Source organism: Colias croceus, chromosome 16, assembly GCF_905220415.1.
Source record: "Colias croceus chromosome 16, ilColCroc2.1".
NCBI lineage: Eukaryota > Metazoa > Arthropoda > Insecta > Lepidoptera > Pieridae > Colias > Colias croceus.
The window spans coordinates 5,458,240-5,478,027 of record NC_059552.1 but is presented as its reverse complement, the minus strand read 5'-3'; the positions used below and the strand labels follow the sequence as shown (position 1 = coordinate 5,478,027).

At 30.6% G+C, this 19,788-nt stretch overlaps 4 protein-coding genes and 1 long non-coding RNA gene across 6 annotated transcripts; 2 read left to right on the top strand and 3 right to left on the bottom strand.

The window, feature by feature from the left end:
• Positions 1 to 257: 257 nt before the first annotated feature.
• On the bottom strand, positions 258 to 3,702 carry LOC123698307 (G kinase-anchoring protein 1-like). Of its 2 annotated transcripts, none has more exons than XM_045644886.1 (7): positions 3,514 to 3,702; positions 3,174 to 3,354; positions 2,898 to 3,014; positions 2,540 to 2,717; positions 1,933 to 2,235; positions 1,524 to 1,663; positions 258 to 1,202 (listed from the first exon to the last, which is right to left on the bottom strand). In XM_045644886.1, the coding sequence occupies exons 2-7, from the start codon at positions 3,336 to 3,338 to the stop codon at positions 1,167 to 1,169; spliced, it is 939 nt and encodes a 312-aa protein (XP_045500842.1). In that variant the 5' UTR covers positions 3,339 to 3,354; positions 3,514 to 3,702; the 3' UTR covers positions 258 to 1,166. The 2 variants fall into 2 exon arrangements, with proteins under 2 accessions (XP_045500842.1, XP_045500841.1); XM_045644885.1 differs by lacking the exon at positions 258 to 1,202 and adding an exon at positions 1,235 to 1,440.
• Positions 3,703 to 4,348: 646 nt separating this feature from the next.
• LOC123698669 lies at positions 4,349 to 5,170 on the top strand. Its single transcript, XR_006752443.1, has 2 exons — positions 4,349 to 4,390; positions 4,901 to 5,170. It is a non-coding gene; the product is annotated as an uncharacterized LOC123698669 (long non-coding RNA).
• Positions 5,171 to 6,511: 1,341 nt separating this feature from the next.
• On the top strand, positions 6,512 to 11,338 carry LOC123698462 (ubiquitin-like protein 7). The gene is made up of 9 exons (XM_045645095.1): positions 6,512 to 6,724; positions 6,821 to 6,981; positions 7,234 to 7,448; positions 7,744 to 7,972; positions 8,507 to 8,634; positions 8,861 to 8,966; positions 9,292 to 9,426; positions 10,761 to 10,880; positions 11,090 to 11,338. The coding sequence occupies exons 2-9, from the start codon at positions 6,822 to 6,824 to the stop codon at positions 11,143 to 11,145; spliced, it is 1,149 nt and encodes a 382-aa protein (XP_045501051.1). The 5' UTR covers positions 6,512 to 6,724; position 6,821; the 3' UTR covers positions 11,146 to 11,338.
• A 684-nt stretch (positions 11,339 to 12,022) lies between these two features.
• LOC123698461 lies at positions 12,023 to 15,263 on the bottom strand. The gene is made up of 3 exons (XM_045645094.1): positions 15,067 to 15,263; positions 14,860 to 14,983; positions 12,023 to 13,670 (listed from the first exon to the last, which is right to left on the bottom strand). The coding sequence occupies exons 2-3, from the start codon at positions 14,976 to 14,978 to the stop codon at positions 12,068 to 12,070; spliced, it is 1,722 nt and encodes a 573-aa protein (XP_045501050.1). The 5' UTR covers positions 14,979 to 14,983; positions 15,067 to 15,263; the 3' UTR covers positions 12,023 to 12,067.
• Positions 15,264 to 16,137: 874 nt separating this feature from the next.
• On the bottom strand, positions 16,138 to 17,667 carry LOC123698463 (2-oxoglutarate and iron-dependent oxygenase domain-containing protein 3-like). The gene is made up of 4 exons (XM_045645097.1): positions 17,387 to 17,667; positions 16,842 to 17,271; positions 16,613 to 16,765; positions 16,138 to 16,488 (listed from the first exon to the last, which is right to left on the bottom strand). The coding sequence occupies exons 1-4, from the start codon at positions 17,461 to 17,463 to the stop codon at positions 16,186 to 16,188; spliced, it is 963 nt and encodes a 320-aa protein (XP_045501053.1). The 5' UTR covers positions 17,464 to 17,667; the 3' UTR covers positions 16,138 to 16,185.
• Positions 17,668 to 19,788: the final 2,121 nt, after the last annotated feature.

The window sequence follows — 19,788 nt, the reverse complement described above, 5'->3', positions numbered from 1 at the left end:
ATTCAATAGCAAATTAAATATCAATCATATCTTCGGATTGCAGTTAAAACTTGAAAAATTAGAAATACGCAAACAACACTTTTTCACTTTTGTAATAATCTTAATATATATAAATCTCGTGTCACAATGTTTGTCCTCAATGGACTCAATAAAATTCGCACACCATGTGCAGTTCGATCCAACTTGAGAGATAGGATAGTTTAAATCTCAAATCGTTTTAGAGAGAGCGGGCGAAGCCGCGGGCGGTAAGCTAGTTGTTATATAAAAACAAAATAAGAGATCCTTTTAATCACCAATTACCTATAGTTACACTTAACTTTTAACACAGTAGGTAAATATAGATATTAAACTATCTTAATAAAATAAGTTTTATATAAAACAAATTGACAATTTGAACAAATTGTACAATATTTGAGACTATAACTATAATTATAATATCATATTCGATACAATAGGTATATAGAAATAGTTTGACCACAAATGAAGCTTCATTATTGATAAAAATATGCACACAAATATATTTTAGATACATCTATAAGATGTATACTAATAATATATATAACACTCGTTCATCTCCTCATAGCGTTTGCGTTTTTAGTTTTAACCAATAAGATCCATCAATTTTAATAACTCTGTGAATAGAGTTAAAAAAAAATGTATTTTATAAAAATGTTCTTGGTTATAATATTAGGTACTTAGATTAGGTATATACTATTTGCAATAATGAGTTTGTATAAAAGTATTTATTAAAGCTATGATGCGGAAAAATGCGCTGCAATGCCATTTACATTGAATGCCCTTGTTTTTGAAATCAATTCATATATTGGAATGCTGAATAAGATACCTAATTATTATGAATAGATATTAAATGGCAATAATATTTACTCGTGAGTTTGAGAGAGTAGAAATAAATGTGCATTATTAGATAAGAAATATCAATTACAATGAATACTTCATAAATTATATTGAATGGATTAACATCTAATCAAAATAACAGTTGTATGTAAATTTTCTGGATAGCTAAAATTATCAAATTTTAATTTTCCAGTGTATTACACATTTTTGTAATTTTACTTAAATTTTCGTAATGTAAACTCAAAATGTGGTCCTATTATAACTATATATATTATATACGAATAAATTGAAAGTTCTAATAAAGTTTACTGTTATTTTTCTTTATCGCCATTAACCCCTCGTTTTTTCTGGAAACAAAATGTTAAGGATAAAAAAAAGCTTGCCGTTATAAATGAACTTTATTGATATTAAAATAGAAAAACTTTTTTAACTGGAAATTTATGAAATAACTGTTATGTAATGTAACAAATGTAATCCAAAAGCAAATTTCATTTTTATTGTTCAAACTGTAGTGCTTGATTCTTTTGTGATTATGGCTTCTGATGAAACATCAAAACGGATACTTTTCTTTTTATAAGAATTTTTCTGAAAGATACTCAATTTATTAACAACTTTTATATTATATATAAACATCAATATTGTTTTTTAAAGATTTCTAAATAATGTACCTTGTCTTTAGCTCTAGGGTCTGCATTTTTAGATCTTTCCTTTTCCAGATCAGAATGTAAACTGGTTAATTCTGCGTTGAGCTCTGCTTGCATGGCGCGCAACTTTTCCACCTCCACCAAAACTTCTGCTTTATCCCTCACTGAAAATAGCAATCACTTTTTAAATAACAATTGAAGGTTGCCTGGCAGAGATGGCTTTGAGCCATAAGGCCGCCATTTGTACATCTTAAATAGTTCTGTTTTATGTACTTTTATTTAAATATGTTGTACAATAAAGAGTAAATAAATTAATAAATAAACAGCAATATTTGTAAACATAGCTTAAAATTGTATCATAAATACTCAAATCAAATCAAGAAACTTGGAGCAATAAATTTAAAATTGTTAGAAAATTATTTTATAAACTTACTTTCACCCTGGCCAAGGATGTTACACAATTTTTTATTCCTTGACTTGACAGTTAGTAGCGCCTCTTTCAATCTTACAACCTCCTGTTTTAAGGCAGCAATTTCTATATCTTTCTTTTCTAAAGCATCCATAAACTGAACCCTTGTTATAATTTCATCCTGTGCTATTTGGTTTTTGACTCTGTCAATAATTTTATCCTTTAAAAGTTCGTGTTTTGTCTCATCTTGAACTCTTTCGAAAAATTTTGTATCCCTATCTGGTGACTTTATTTCTTCTTGAGAATTTTTGTCATCTTCAACGGTTACTGTTAAAATATAATCTCACTATTACAAAGTAATTTTAAAAGTATATGTAGTCAATTCAATATGTTTATTGTTTACTTCTCAGATTTGCTTTTAAAAAATTACATGTCCTTTATTGGTTATATGAATTTTTTATTTTTCAAAGAAATTGTTTGTATTAATTACATTTTATAGAAACCAGGAGTTCTGCCTTATGACTAAGAAAGCATAGTTGTTGATGATTGAATTCTTATGAACTCATCATAACATATATTAAGTATTATACATTAAGATAAGAAAAACTGTACATAATTAAACAAAACTCACATTTTGAATCATCCACATTCACCATATCATTGAACTGATCTAAACTCATAACATTTTTCTTTTTATTTTTTTTATTATTGCTACGAGATTGTTCTTTTTTCTCTGAATCAGCTTCTTTTTTTAAGTGCTTGTAAACATCCTTTTTCTCTTCATAATCAAGTTTTGATAAAAGTATTGCCTTGAAAAATGAAAATCATGAATAATAATCTATAATTATATTGCCAACAGTACAATAAACATCAAATATTATGTTAAACATAAAAGTTCTCTAAGAATTACTTTACTCATCTTAAATTATATATTCATAAAGCAAACAACTTTTCAACAACTTTTTGTAAAGAAAATTGTTCACACTGACCTGCTCAAGTTCTGATTCAAAATTACCATCTACAAGTTCTTCATCTTTTTGCTTCCATGTCTCCCACTGTTCAGCAGTTGCAGGATTTGGCTTCGACTTTCGCTTTTTAGTTGCATTCTAAAATATTCAAATAAATTATATAGCACATAATTATGAACATGTCTTTATAAATTTTATAAAATATTTGTATTATAGAAATACAACATTCTTCATTGAGCAGTCTCAATACTTTCAGAAAATATTTATTATTAAAAAAAGGGATTATAATTTAAATACCTGAGATTTTGCGGCAGTTATATTGTTTTTGGGTTTTTTAGTAGGTTCTATTTTTTTCACCGAAATTGGTTTGCTCTTTTTAGCCTTTTGACTATCATTGGGAATCATTTCATCGTCTTCGATTTTCAAGCCGGCGAAACGAGATTGAACAACCACAGCAGCCATTTTACGTTTTAGAGCCCTGTATTTATAAAATAGACAAGAAAATACTATTTTAAGATTAAAAAAACACACACAAAATTAAGATATTAATTTAAACAAACAACAAAAACTGTTTATTTTCAAAAATCCATCTATTAAAAACCATTAAAAACAAACAAATATTGTAACTGAAACTTACCTATTTGTGATCAGACAAATACAATAAAATTCCAACTTGATTATTATATCAACTTTACTTTATGTCACAGAGCAAGTTATATTGCTGTATGTATAAATTATCGAAAGAATGCTCGTAGCTGCTATTTTTATTTCAATTTATTGAAAAAAAATTGTACACAAAATCTGCTGATTTTGATTTGGTTGATGATATTATGGATAAAAATTAAAATTATTATAGAGTAGAAATTATGTGCCAGTTGCCACCACGTATTAGTTACTAGTTGGGCAATTTCGTTAAAATATGTCCACACTGATTTTCGAGTGTCCTATGGGTTGTCATTTATATTTCATCAAAACTAACAACATTTTATATCAGGAAGTGGATTTTATTACATTGCTATTATAATTTCTTTATAAGACACAAACAAACAGCTTGCCAATCCATTTATTATTAAAGATATGAAGAAAATTTAATTTTGAGGCACCCAATTTTGACGTGTCCCACAGCAACCAGTCTGTTTAAATGTTCATTTTATTTACCAATGTGAAGCAGTATTATTCAAGTAAAGGTATAAATAAATCACAAAGGGTGAGAGATATGATAATAAAACGTTAAATTTACGTCCTTTTATAGTAATTATTAGTATTTTTATCAATTAAATCGTGTCCTACGATTTCGACCATGTGCGGAATTCCGTTTTGTAACCGTAATATACTCTAAAATAAAGATAAAAACTACTAAATATGTATTTTTTTCACATAAATGGCAACATTTCTATTGAATCCACCATTTTGAAGAGGTTGTCATAGAAAACTCGAACCGTCAGTCGTGTCGAAACTTCTAAAGCGTTACCGTGCAAAAATTTCGCTCCTACTTGTAACTGGGATTTTTCGTGGTAAGTATGTGTTTTTATTCCTAAAAGTTACAATTTTCGTTACTTATATCCTTATAAATTGAATTAAGTGCATATATTTTAGTGATTGATGGGAATTGTGTGAAAAACAAACAATTGTATCTAGGAAATCTTTAAACCGTTACTTCCATTTTGTTTGGTTACGTATATGTGGAACGTCGCAGTTACAAAGTGGAAATATAAGGACGAGTTCTCAATGGTCTCATACGTAGTATTGCTCGTAAATATGACTTAAATTAAAAATTATATTTTAACACTCACTAATGGCTGAAAAATAGCATTGAAGATATCTTTCAATATTCAAAATCACTACATCGATTTTTACCTGCTTAAAATTTTTATAAAAAAACAAATAAATAAAAAAAAATATTTTGTCATCCCCATACAAATTTCTCAAATCACCATTTTATTTTGTATGGGGATGGCGAAATTCTAAAAAAAAAATGATTTTGCATTATTTGAAAAGATTATTGTATTCATATTATTTTTTAGGGGAAAATGCCTCTGACCAATGCTGAGAAGCAACGACGCTATAGGGAAAGATTAAAAGACAACCCTGAAAAAAAAGAAGAAATAAGAAAAAAAATCTAGAGAGAATCAAACGGAAGACCAAAAAGATTCAAATTTTACAGAAGAAGAAAAGGCTGCAGAAAAAAGGAAGCAGTGGCGAAAACAAAAGCAAAATCATATTTGTGTTATATGTTTTGAATAGAGCATGTCAGTTTAATAATTTTACTTTTGAAATATACAATACTAAATAAATTAGTTTTATTTTTACTTACGTATTACGAGCTCACCCTTGGCATTAATCTAGCTGTTATTACAGGGGAAGTTGAGGCCCCTTACAGAGCCTACCACCACTTTCTAGACCGAGGCCAATTTAGGAAAAATAATATTTTTCTTATTTGATCCTGGCGGGAATCAAACCCACGACCTTCCGTTTTCAGGGCAGAGCTGCTGTTAACCGCTGCGCCACTGATATGATCGAACAATTCTTGTAGAAACTTGATTGTTAGATTGTTACTTGTGAACTAAGCTTTATAACTTCCATTTTGTAACTAATTATTTCTATTTTGTAACTGTCTCATGTTTAAGTTATGAATAATAATAAATAATTTATTTATTTTACGAGGTACTAGCCTTGATTTTTGCAGTTTAAGTACAATAAATATATAAATATCTACTTCATTATTATTTTTATCTTAAAAAAAATGTTTATTACCAATATAAGCGAAAAGGAAAAAGGCTGATGTAGGTACCTAAAAGTTACAAAGTGGATATATTTCAAGCTTAAAAGTATAAATAATAATGTGTTTACTGAAAAAAAAAATGGTTGTGGGAAATTTAATGTTGTTACTTTCATAATAAATAAAAATTAGTAAACAAGGATTATGCATTATTTTGAAACTTAGTTTCAAAAAAGTTACAAAATGGATCCCGGAATCCCTGCCTTGCACCAAATAGATCTCATTTTCTCTGGAATTAGTAAATGGTTGCAACTATTGTTGTTAATATAACACATTATAATGTTTTAGGAATCAATCTGCATATTTTTAATATTTTTTTAAAACAATTTTTTTATTGGAATCCATTTTGTAACCGGGACATATTTTCGCGAAATTGCCCAGTTGCCACTATGACTGGTAACTATTTAATAATCTGTGGTTACATGACGTGAACAGGATGTACCAAGAAGCTTTCTGTGCTTTTTATAAAGTATACTATTCACAATCCAGCAATAATTATAATTTGAGATACCTGAAATTCGCAATCCCAATTATTTCGTATTTAATATTTAACGTCTCCAACTGGAACAAGTAACAAACGATTAATATCAGAATTTAATTTACGAACTAAAATCTTTCAGAAAGTAAATTTTCACAATTTTGATTGTGTCCGTAAGGTGTCCGTAGACTTTATGCTGACGAGTAGAGTACTGACCATAGATTATATTTAAATGAGTAAACCAAGAGTAGCGTTTAGCTACTATTATGTATTCTGTGCCAAGAGTAAACTGAGTACTGACATCAACTGACATACTTGCTCTGTCATACTGGCATTGACAATAAAATTGACAATGACAATATTGACATTTTACATTTACAAAACAATATTCAATAATCATTGTAGAACAGTGAATCGTAATATTTTCAATTTTCTACGTGTTTTCCAGTGTTTTCTACAAGACTATTGCTGAAATACCTTGCTAAAAATTATCTCAATTACAATAGTATTATTGATCTATGTGAAATCAATATTACTGTATTAAAGTAATTTTACTGTAGTAAGGTAACTCACGGATTTCCTTACAATAAGGTAAATGGTTCCAGCCATTAGAACAATAGTATTTTGATTGTTAATTTTATTGTTTATTTTAATTTCTAACAAAGTTATATTCAAACTTCTTTACAGAATGGAGACTGTTGAAGCTCAAGTATATCTCTTCTTAGGAGTAAAAGTAAAACCTGGACCTATTGAACGGCTAAAACTTGAAAATTTTGCACTTGATAATACAGTGGATACTTTGAAATTGGAAGCAGAGAAAAAAATCAGTATTCCGTCTGGCTCATTAGGTTAGTAATGATTAAAATTTTAAACATAAAAGCAGCAAATCCTGTCTAATGATTTGTTATAATTTGAGAAATCTTTGTCCTACTCTCAATTAATAACTGTACCAAGAAGGTGAAGAGAAGAAGAGAACTTTGTGTGTACATAATTGAAAGCTTTTAACGAAATAAAAATTACTCAAATAAATTTTTTTATTGTATATGTATTAATATTTGGAAAATATTAATAACATTATGTTTTATGTTTAAAAATTTTAGAATTGATATATCACGGCAAGGTACTTCAAGATACTGCTACACTTCAAGATATTGGAGTGAAAAATGGTGAAATGATTCATGTAGTCAAGAAAAGAGAGCAAAAGCCAGCAACCCCTCCACATACTTTTACTGATGCAGAACTTCAATATTTGAATTCCTCATTGAGGACTTTAGGCTGCACTCCTAATGCACCTGGATGGACTAGGGCTATGCAAGTAATTAAACTTATTTGATATAATTAATTTTAAAAACCTTTTATTATTTTGTCATCAAGTAGGTTTTATAAATTTTACACAAACAAAAGTTTATCATGCTTAATAAATAAATTCATAAAAAATATTTCAGCAGCTTATGTGTTGAATTAAACTTATGGATTGAATTGACTCAACTTGAAATTTTTTATTTAAAAATATTTAATAAGTGCATAGCATTGATATATATTTTTTTTAATTTAATTGTGATAACTTTATAAAAACATAAACATATTTTGATTATTGTACTTATTTCTAGCTGTTAAATGATGACTCTGTTATGTCCGAAATAATTGAACATGCACCCTCACTAGCTGAGGAATGTGAGATACTGTCCATACTTCATGAAGTAGAACTGTTGGCAGCACTTGGTACCAATGTGCAAACGATGAGACGTGGGGCCGACGCTCACCCTGACCTGCCGAATGCTCTACGACAATTGTTACGACTTGTATGCTCTAGATGCCACGCACCTACCGCTGAAGGGAGTTAGTGACTTTTTATTTTATACAATACAATTACAATCCATATTCACTTACTATCGCGACGTTCGATCGAACGATCGAAGGATCTTTTGAGAACATAAAATCTTTACTAAAAAGAGAGACTATTAGGGCGCGTTTATATGACATGGAATGTTACCGCGCGGCGAAAGTACGGTGACCGCGCGGCGGCCGCGCGCTCAGCCACGCCACTGCGAACCTGGACCATTTCCAGTTGAACGTAAAGTTGAAATTAATTTGAGTAACTAAGTGCGCGGTGGCCGCGCGGCCGCCACGCGGTCGAGCGCGCAGCCACCGCGCGGCCGCCGCGCGGCCACCGCGCAGTTAGTTACTCAAAATTAATTTCAACTTTACGTCCTTGTTAATAAAACATAAATTTGCTATAACTGAACAGCCACCGCGCAATCGCCGCGCGGCGGCCGCGCTCGTCGTCTAACTGCAGCCTTATTATTTTTATAAGTAAATATGTTAACTCAAACTTGTAATTTTATCGTATTATTAATATTCGTTTTGTACCAGCTCCAACATCCGGTTTCGCCTATTCACTGGAAGCTCTGTCAGAAGACGAAGATGTTGAGGAAGAAGACACTGAAGAAACTGAAGGTAGAGCTGCGATAACACAAGAACAATTGGCTGCTGCTTTGCGGGTAACTATTGCGTGTATTATCTTTGTGCTATTTGATTAATTAATTGTGGTGTAAAACAATACATGATTGTTTAGCTGATTAATGAAGTTCTTCCAATTATCATATTGCTTAACAAATTACATTTACTACAAAATATTGACCTTTCAGAACTTATTACTCCATTCATAGGATGTTATAGCTTAAACATAGACCTTACGCATAACATAAAAATTTGTTAAAATAACAGGCAGCAACAGAAGAAGTGATGTCATCAAGTTCTCGAGGTTCTGGTGGACAGGAAGGTTTATTACGTCTACTGCAAGCCGCCGCAGATCCGCCTGCTGCTTCTTCAGGTAGCTTAATTTTTATTTTAAAGTTAGAATGAAGATAATATTATTAATTATTATTGTATTATACATTACTCTATCAATACATTTGTGCAAGCTCGTGAAAACTAAGATCTTCAACATTTCTCGATTTCACATGCTGAACCCATGAGCAAAAGCAGATAATATTTCTATAGCTTGTTTGTTATTCTGATACATCACTGGCAGGTTTTATCAAAGTCCGTTTAATGGTTTTCCTGTGAAAGAGTAACAAACATATATGCATCAATCCTCTCAAACTTTCGCATTTATACTACATATTATTAGGATATGACAATACTCTTTTTCACAGGATCAAGCAGCGCCGGCGCAAGTAGATCGGTGATAACTCCAGAAATGTTTAGTGAAGCTATCTCGGAAGCAATGAGTAGAACGAGCGCAGCCAATACGAACACAGCTGGCACTCCTATGGAGCAGAGTACTGCTGGTAAGAAATATATATTATGTACTAATATTAAAAAGAGGAAAGGTTTGTATGTATGTATGGCTTTCACGCATAAACTACTGGACCGATTTTGATGAAATTTGGCACAGATAATCTTTAGACCCTGAGATAGAACATAGGCTACCTTTTATTGCGAAATATGTATCACGGGCGAAGCCGGGGCGGACCGCTAGTATGACTATATGACTCGAAGGACCAAAATGGTATACACTCCAAGGACATAAATTAATTCAAGGGACAAAAGCTAAAAAAATCGTTCAGCGCTAAATATTCTATTAATGTTTGATAACAAACCAATAATTATTTGTACCTACCATAAGTTATGGCAATTGAAGATGCAAACGACGATAAGTACATTAATCACAAACAAAACAAGTGCCTCTTTATCTATATCGAATTTAGTGTTTTATTTTTATTACAATGACGCAAATGCCGTTTATCAACACTTATGTCCTGCGCAGACGAGGGACTTTAGTCCCTGCCGGAGAAAAAAGTACGCTCCACGAATAAAAACTCCACCGCGGATTTACCGGGATTGCGAAGAAAAGTACGCTATGGAAGCGAATATGAATAGGTTACAACGCGGACTAAAGTTCTATTTCTTTCGGGGACTCCTGCGTACTTTTATCCAGACCGCTCCCTGCATGTCCTCGGTTATTCGGGGAACTTTTAGTACTCGGTACTTTTAATCCCTCGTTTGCGTTACTCGATACAGTTGTATTCTATTTTAGCGGATAAAAAAGTCCGCGGACTAAAATCCCTCGTTTGCACAGGCCATTAATCTGTGTTAATGTTGTGGTTATACTGTATAATATTATGTTCTATTATTGATAGGCACATAATTCAGTACTTAAAGTGAGTGCAATCATGAGACATCTTAAATATATAATTTATAGAACATAACCCCGAATTACGCGTGATGAACTTGTTCAGACCAATAAAGTAATGTCTCTGAGAAGACTATTATTGTTTTTTTTTCGTAGAATTGCCTTACTAGTAAATTATAACTAAATAATCTATTATTTTGATGAACTCGTAACATACACATAAACATAATATAATCCATACTAATATTATAAATGCGAAAGTAACTCTGTCTGTCTGTCTGTCTGTTACTCAATCACGCCCTAACTACTGAACCAATTTGCATGAAATTTGGTATAGAGATATTTTGATACCCGAGAAAGGACATAGGATAGGTTTTATCCCGGAAATCCCACGGGAACGGGAACTATGCGGATTTTTCTTTGACTGCGCGGGCGATGCCGCGGGTGGAAAGCTAGTATGTTATATTTTAATTTATGAAATAATTGCAGCTTCGTCATCACAAAGCCCTGTATCAAGGGATGAAGATTTCACAACTCAACTGAACCACATGCATGAAATGGGCTTACTTGACGATGCATTGAATGTGCGAGCCTTGCTTATCTGTTCTGGTGAGAATATTTCTTTTAGATTTTAATAAAGATAAGAATAATTTCTATGCCATCTTCCATATGTTTAAACAAAATAATTCATTTATAATTATTTTACTCCCATTGTGGGAGTAAAACTAAAATTATCAATCGATTTATGTAACATTTCTTGTAATTAATAAAGAAATTTTTCATTTTTCATTTTTTTTTTCATTTTTCATTTTTTTCAGGTGACGTAAATGCAGCAATTAATCTCGTATTCAGCGGGGCTATTGGAGACGACTAATTCGTTTTATTGACAATCAAATGTTTAATATTATTTTATCATATATTTAAGATCATTTAGCTAATGATCAAATAAATTAACTAAACTTAAACTCTCATTAGAAATTAATTCTTATGAAGTCATTAGTTTTCCTTGATTACTTCTAATGTTTTTGTAGAAATGGATTATGAAATAAAAGCATCAAATTGTTTAATTTGTATTTTATTGATTCAATAACACTTAAAATTTAAAATAACTATATTACATTTTAATATCACTGGATATAAATCCTTAAAGGCAAGAAATAAATGAAATAATACAGACGGACATTGTTTTATTTAAGAATAGTTACCAGTCATATTGGTTGCCTTCTGTAGGGTCAATGATTATATTTAAATTTATATACAAATAGAAAAATACACATTGATATAGACTAGTAGTATTAAATAGTTGCAACATAAAGGTCAAGTGAAAATATTATATACCCTTTAAGTACATAAGATAAAACTATGTAAATACTGTGTAGTTGAATAATATCATATTATCTTTTAATTCTTATAAGTTTATTTTAATGAAATTTGTGGATAAACAAAATATATGAAAAGTGAGGAAACTAAACTAAATAATACATTGCATTTAATGATTATAATATTATATTATTACTTGGAGATTTTCAATCCTTTGTTAAAACTTATCCATTCAATAGAGTATTACACAATATAAAAATGCATTTATGAAATGGTTGTTTAATACATTATTTGATGAATAACTTTTAATCAAGGTTTGAAAAATAGTTTCTCTATATGATTACTTGTCTCTTTAGGTTTATATCTGAAAAAATAGATTTTTATCTGTGGTCACATATTAAAATATTGGTTGTCAATATTGAAATTTCTAATTTCTAAATAGATACAATACTCTTAGGTATTTATTTGCAGTAAATTTAATGTTTCATTTTATAGTTCATATCACGTTTTTGAAAAGATTTTCTATTAGTGCTATTATCCTTGACACGGCACTGCTCTCGTTTCTGCATTCGCTTGAAATACCAGCGCGCTGTATTCGGCGCCATTTCTCCAAATAACGCTTGTTCCACTTTCTTCCTTGCTTGATTGCGGAAAGCCACCCTTTTTTCATACCAGTCATCTTGCTTCTCATTTTCTTTTTTATGTAACTTTTCTTTATTTCTTTGAGATCTGATTTTTGGTTCTATCTTGTTTGTTTCAGTATTTTTATCAACATTTTTATTTAACTTTGGAACATCACTAAGTGTTACTTGATCAGAATTATTAGATGTAAGATCAGCATCTTGTGATGAAAGGGATAAGTCATCATAGTCTTTAATAAAGCCACCATTCATTTCCCACTGCTCATACTTATTCTGCCTCTTTTGTTTTTTGAATGTCTTGTTACGATTGTACTTTTTCTTCTCTTTTTTATTTCCAGTATATCTATCATCTTTTTTTATTTCCTCTTCACTTAATGGATAGTCTGTACTTTTATCATTAATACTTTTGAATTTATTTTTATTAATGTATTTATCAGTATGATTTTCAAAATTCTTTGAAATTTCTCTTTTATAGATCTTTTTATCCTGTTGATCAGTTTTTAAAGAATCAGCATAACTAACTTTTTCTGAATACTTTATTTCTTTTTGTGGCAATTCATCTGAAAGCAAGTTTATTTCTTTTGTTGTATTTTGATTTTTGTCCTCTGGTGCAGTTGCAACTGTGTCATTGTTTGCAATATCAACATTTGATTTTCCAAGTTTTTCGTTTTTTATGTATTTATTAATATTGTTGCTCCACATTTCTTCCTCTAACTTTAATCTTTTTGTTATTTCTTCATCTAACCAACCTTTATTTTCTTTATATACATTTTCTAGTTTACTAATGTCTACAATAAATTCCTTTTCATATGAAGGTTCCACCAAATGACTTTCTAAATTATCACTTTTCTCATCAACACATTTTGTTGGAATATTCACATTTTTATTAGTCAACGGTTCTTCAAACATTTTTTTGCATCTATTTTGTTTGGTTGTGTGTGGTAACTTTTGTTGTGATTGATACAGACTGCTCAAATCCTTTAATTTACTGCGCAAATAAGCATTTTCTTCTTGTAGTTTATATAAATTTGACAATATTTTATTGACAGCAGGCGTTGTATGAATTGCACAGTCATTTTTAGCTCCCCACATGTGACCAATGGCAACACCAGCTGCAGTAATGACACTTCCCAGGACAATTATATTGAGGACAGTGCTGAGCCTTTTATTTCTTCTGTGCACATATATTCTGTGTTTTCCACCATTATCTCCCAAGAAATCGTCTTCATCCCTTAAGGTCTCATTTGTGTTATTTAAATGAGTTAGAGGTGTATTGACGGAAACATACTGTGAAATCTCTGGATCATTAGGATGGACTTCTTCAGACAGAAAATTATCATAGTTCATTTGATATGGGGATGGTGTTTCGTGATCACTGTCGGTGATGATTGATATGCCATCTGTATCATCATCTTTTTCTTGATTGTCTGGTACAGGACTGGAGAGAAATTATTATCATCAATTAAGTGATAAATACTACATTTTAGGAAATTTACCATAGAAATCTAAATAAAAAGACACTAGAGCTGCTAAAAAGTCATAATTAGTATGAAAACCACTGTCGCCAAAACCAACACATTTATACCGATAGTTAAACAGTACACACAAGTAAACTATGCCTTTTATTGGACAGCGTCATTTTAGTGAAAACTAACTTAAAAATAAATTCAGCATTTTAATATGTACCCTAACGCACGATTTTACGGTTTATTTTACCTCACTAGGTACATGAGATGTTTTGTTTCTTTTTGCTCAGAAAAATACAAATACGAAAAATATTCGGATTTTCTATAATAATAATAAAAGGGCATTAATTTTCAATAGATACTAACCTAACCACATACAAATAAGGTTGAAATTTGCGTTAAATGTGAAAATATGAACAATCAACAGTGTCATTCATTGTTATTTTGATTTGTATGGTGACATTCGTATGACTTGAAAATATTGTTTAATTTTAGGGAAGGAAAAACGGCATTTTTTATTCTTTTCTAAAAAAAAATTAACCGATGAAATGTCATTCCTATATTAGTATAATTACAACTTGTGGAAGAATTTCCGCAATGGGAAATGCTGAAACACACCATATTTACACACGCATGTCTCAAGAGCAACTGAACAGCGACAAAAGCACTGGTGGATTGAGAGTCACCTGAGTGGCGACAAGGTCACGCGTGCTTACGACTTCTAGTGTCTTGTTATTTAGATTTCTATGAAATTTACCTTAACCAGTTGAAAAAGTTATTAGAATATAATGAACATACATGTTAACAATTTATATTTATACAGAATATTAACTCAGTAAATAATAAAGACATTTCTATTGACACATGTTAGTCCATGCCTGTATTAAATAAATAAAATTTTAATTTAATACTAAAATAAAACAAATCTACACAAAGATGAAGAGTGTAGTATACCTTCCTTTATGTAAGGAGTAAACTGTAAACAATAACACATATTCATGTATCTGGCATGCTTCCAAATACTAAATTCATACTTATTTTATCTTTGTATGATGTTTTGTATTCATTTCATCTTACTGTTACAGAATGCAAAATAAATTGTATATTTAAAGTATGCCAATACTTTATAATTTTACTAATTAAATAAAATGTTATATTTACCTTTCTACTAACGTTTCTGCGAAATCCGGCGCTTCTTCTGCCAAGGCGGGATTGGATTCAAGTAAAGTCCAACTTTCACCAGAATCGGAATCACTGTGTTCTAAAGAAGGTCCATCCATTTTTCCTGTATACAAGTGGAAATAAAATAATTAAGTTAATTGAAGTAGGTATGACGCAAATCCATAAATAACACATAATACTAAGTACCGTTCGCTTCACAAACAATTTAGGTGATAGCAGAATGTATAATAACAGCAGTGGTTACATTACAATATTAAAAAAAATCAAAATACATTATGTTTTTATAAAAATAAAATTGTTTTGCGCGTCACAAATACTGCAATGGATTTTGCGTTGTGTTTTGTTTTCACAAATTCACAATCACATTTTGAGTTTTGACATATATTGTTCAGTGTTGTCAGTATAAAAAAAACAAAAAAATATCCTTTCAGGCATGCGAGCTTTCAAAAGCTTATCTAAAATTTAAAGTACGAACCACAATTATTGCTAAACAAGCTCTAATTTTTCTCTGTCTAGAGCTTAGAGTATATATTATACTATAGAGTGCGAACAACAAAGTGGGAACAGTAGGCACAGGTGGGAACAACACGACGTTTCCGCCGCGAGTGCTCGTAGTCGTGGTTGAGTGCTATCGAAGTGCGTTTCTCTTGGGATTTTCATATTTACGAATAAACATGGTGAAATGTGCAGTTCGATCTTGCAAGAACGATACTAGAAAAAACACAAAATTGAAATACAGTATCACATTATTTTCATCGGTAAATCGATTGTTGTATTTATTTTTATAAAAATAAATCTAGCATCGCGGAGGTGAAGGGGAAGTGGGAAGCGAACACGCGCAGGCTCACCGCAGGCTCCCTCGCGCACCCTTCGCGCGCCTCACTGCCGCCACGTGATCGTAGTGATGTGACTTGACCAACGCTTTACTCGATAGTTTACAAGAAGAACTATATTTTAACATATTATTTATTTAACTTTAAAATTAAAACTCTTTTAAAAATGTATTAATAATTATTTTGTGGTGTGTTTTGTATGATACACTTTCTAATATTATGAATGCAAATGTATTATAGTGTAAATATAAAGTATGTTATGTTACAATATTATAATATTTTAACAGCTAAATTGATTTTTGAAGACTTTGGTAGGTATAGGCACAGACTAATAATAATATACTACGTATACAAGTATAGGTATTTGGTAGGTATATTACAAAAAAACATATCATAGATGAGCAAGGGAAAAAAAGAGTCCAGAAAAAATTAACATATTTTTACTTTGTACAAAACTCCTAATTAAGTAATATTACGCACTATAGTATACTGGAGTGGGTTGTGGAATGTTATATTTGTCAGTGCTTGGATCATTAATGGCATAGTTTTCATCACATGTGAAAGCAATGGTCATAGCATATCTTTTGCCTGACTTAACTTTCTCAACATAATGTAAATTTTCATGGCCACTTGTGAATATACTCAGCCTGCCTTTTCTTGGTTCAATTGTTGTGTTATGCTTTTCATCAATGAATACAAATCTCCCTCCTTCAAAATCAATACCATAATCACTTAGATAAAGTAAACTTGTGTAGTGAAATGAATCATAAGTTTCCTGAAAAATTAATACTATCATTAATCATTTTGCTGTTAATTTCATGAAATTTTATTCACATTTGAATTGAAATAAAAGAGTAATTAAAAAATTAGAAAAAAATCCTTCACTTGTAAGTACATACTTTATCTACATGGGCATGCCAATATTCATCATGTTTTGTGACTGCATGTTTGGAAGTAATTTCTGATATAAATGTAGGTGATGTTAAATGTATCTTATTTGGTATCACACCAAAATGATGAGCTATTGTGTGTCTAACTTTTTCTTTTACAACCTGAAATAATTAAAGAATTAAAAAATATATCTGTTTTTTAACTGTAATTACATTACATATTTAAAATTTAACACACCTTGTATAAGTTAAAATCCTCTTTAGTAAATAAATTATTCATGCTTAAAGATTGATAAATATTTATAAAGACCTCTCCTTTAGAAAGTGCTCCAGTATGTAAATCAATCACTGAGGCTCCACCAAAGGAACGGCCATATTTTAAACCTTTTTTGGCAATCGCTAAGAGACCTTCTACTTCAACAGATGACACAACTGTATCGGCGACAAATCGTTTACATTGCCGTGGAAAGCAACCATCGAATCTGTCTACTTCCTTCATGTATTCCACAGAACATTTCAGAATTTGTGCTTTTCCTGAGATTACATCAGTCTGTTTGGCAAAGATTTTAATTCCCTCGTCCTTTGAAGTGAAATACACTACTATAAGTAAAGAAGTTATAACCACAACTCTTGATATCACCCTCAGTGGAAGACCTTTATTAATAGATCTGAAAAAAAAATTCATATATATATATATATAACTATTTATTTATCGTTTCATTACAAAACAAATCTTTATCATTTGCCTCTTCTTCAAATTAATTTTCACTTAATTATTCTTACGGCTTCTCTTTTTCCTTAGCATTTTTATCTTTTTCTACACTTGGCACGGATTTAATCCTCTTTTTCAGATCAGACATTATTTCTTATTTAAATATTAACTTCGTGTAGCCTAGTTTAAACAATCATATTAATTCAATAAGACGTATAATATAACATTAATAACGGTACTCATAAGTGGACAGTGGAATGTATTTTTTATAAAATCGATGCGATGCCGGAAATTATAATGGTAAACAATTACAATTATTTAATTGCTCTGAGATTATTTACAACAATAAATTGACAGTTGACATTTGACAAACGGTTGACCATAAATATTGACGTTTTACTTTTGTATCTATAATACATCAATTCATCTCCCGAGATCTCCCGACTCAAGCCCAACTCACCAACGCAAACTTAGCATCCCATCAATGGAATTTTGGGTCGAAAATTACCTTGATCGATAGGTCTCCGTTAGGTCCTTTAAGGTCCCACAATTTTTTCGTTAGGTCCCCTTTAGTTTTTTTTTAAATAATTTTTTAAATTTTGGGTAGGTATAAAAAATTACACTTTAGCACCCCATCCATAGAATTTTGGGTCAAAAATGACCTTAATCGATAGGTCTCCGTTAGGTCCTTTAAGGTCCCACAATTTTTTCGTTAGGTCCCCTTTAGTTTTTTTATAAATATTTTTTTTTTAATTCTGGGTATAAAAAAAAATTACACTTTAGCACCTCATCCATAGCAAAATTGGCAAATTTTAACAAAATCGTATTCTTTACCGTTAGGTCCGTATAGGTCCATCATTGAAATTGTTAAATTATTTGTTTTATTAAAATTATAAAATAATTAAAACCTGCGCATATCGATAATCGTCGATGTATCGTTTAGCGATATGATCAAGACAAATAATCGAGTCATGTATACTCGATCATTTATGTGGCCTCAAGAGACTGGAAAAAAATATACTAACTCAAATCTTTTTGAACTAAGCGATAAAGTTGAATTTAGAACGCCATATTGAACCGCACTCCCCACGAGACTATTTTGGAAAGAAATACAAATTTAATCTTTATAAACTTAATGATAGAGTTGAATTTAAAAACTCGTCGCTTAAAAGGTCGTAAATTTTTACGACTTTCTTAGTGACGGACTACTTCTAGCTGTAATTTGAAATGAGATGAGAAATAATTTTTATTATATTAAAATTTTACACAACTGCACAAAAAGGAGTATAATGTTTATTTTGTAAGTATATATTTATTAAAATTTTCGCTCCGTTACTTTTAACTGGCAGAACATTTTAATGGTACGGAACCCTTCGTGCGTGAGTCCGACTCGCATTTAGCCGTTTTTTTTGTAATGTTTAATCTTGTAACCTTTCTATTTATGTAATTTGTTTATATGTATGTATTAATATTACGTATGTTTCAGATTATATATTTATGTCATTTCGTTCAGACTGTCATAAACTTTTAGTACTACTTTTGATAAAGTTCTTAGAGACATATTTATTTTTTCGACGACGCGGTTGGCGCAGTGGTAAAGTAACTGCCAACTGAGCCGACGGTCCCGGGTTCGATCCCCGGTCAGGGCAAATATTTGTGTGATGAACTCAATTATTTGTTCTTGGGTCTGGGTGTTATTATCTATATATGTATTTTTTAAATATTATATTTATCGTCGCCTAGTACCCACAACACAAGCCTTAATTGAGCTTACTGTGGGACTAGGTCGATTTGTGTAATAATGTCCTATAATATTTATTTATTTATTTTATTTAAATGTGCTGTGATGAATGAATACATATTCAAATACAAATAAAATGGCTTTTTATTGTTTTTTCGTATGCATATAATAATGATGAAAATTGAAAACGTTACAAATGACCTGTGTAGTAGTTTTTATGAATATAATATTAATGTTATTTCTAATTTCAACAAAATTATTATTTTTGTAATATCGATATGGTTACATCCTTTTCGAGCGATTGTATTATTACGTATATGTACAGAGATTTTTCTGTGTGTTGCAATGTGTGCAAATATATGCTAGTGTGTCAATTTTGTAATAGCTTGAGTTTGTAAAGACACAAATTATTTCTGTGAATGTGTGATTGTGTTTCATAGTGTGAGTTACCCTCTCCGCACCAAAATCGGCAGAAAGTTTAGTTAGAACATTTGCCAGCGTACTCCATCCATTACTTAATGATCTAAGGTTGAAAAGTAGGTTTTTAATAAATAAGCACTCTCAGAACAATTGATTTATTTAATAAATGAACGATACCAATTTAAATTTCGCGCTGTTTATGTAAGATGTGCGCATGCCTTAATGCTCTAAGGCGCATGCGCAGGTTTTAATTATATATAATTTTAATAAAATAAATAATTTAACAAATTCAATGATGGACCTAACGATAAA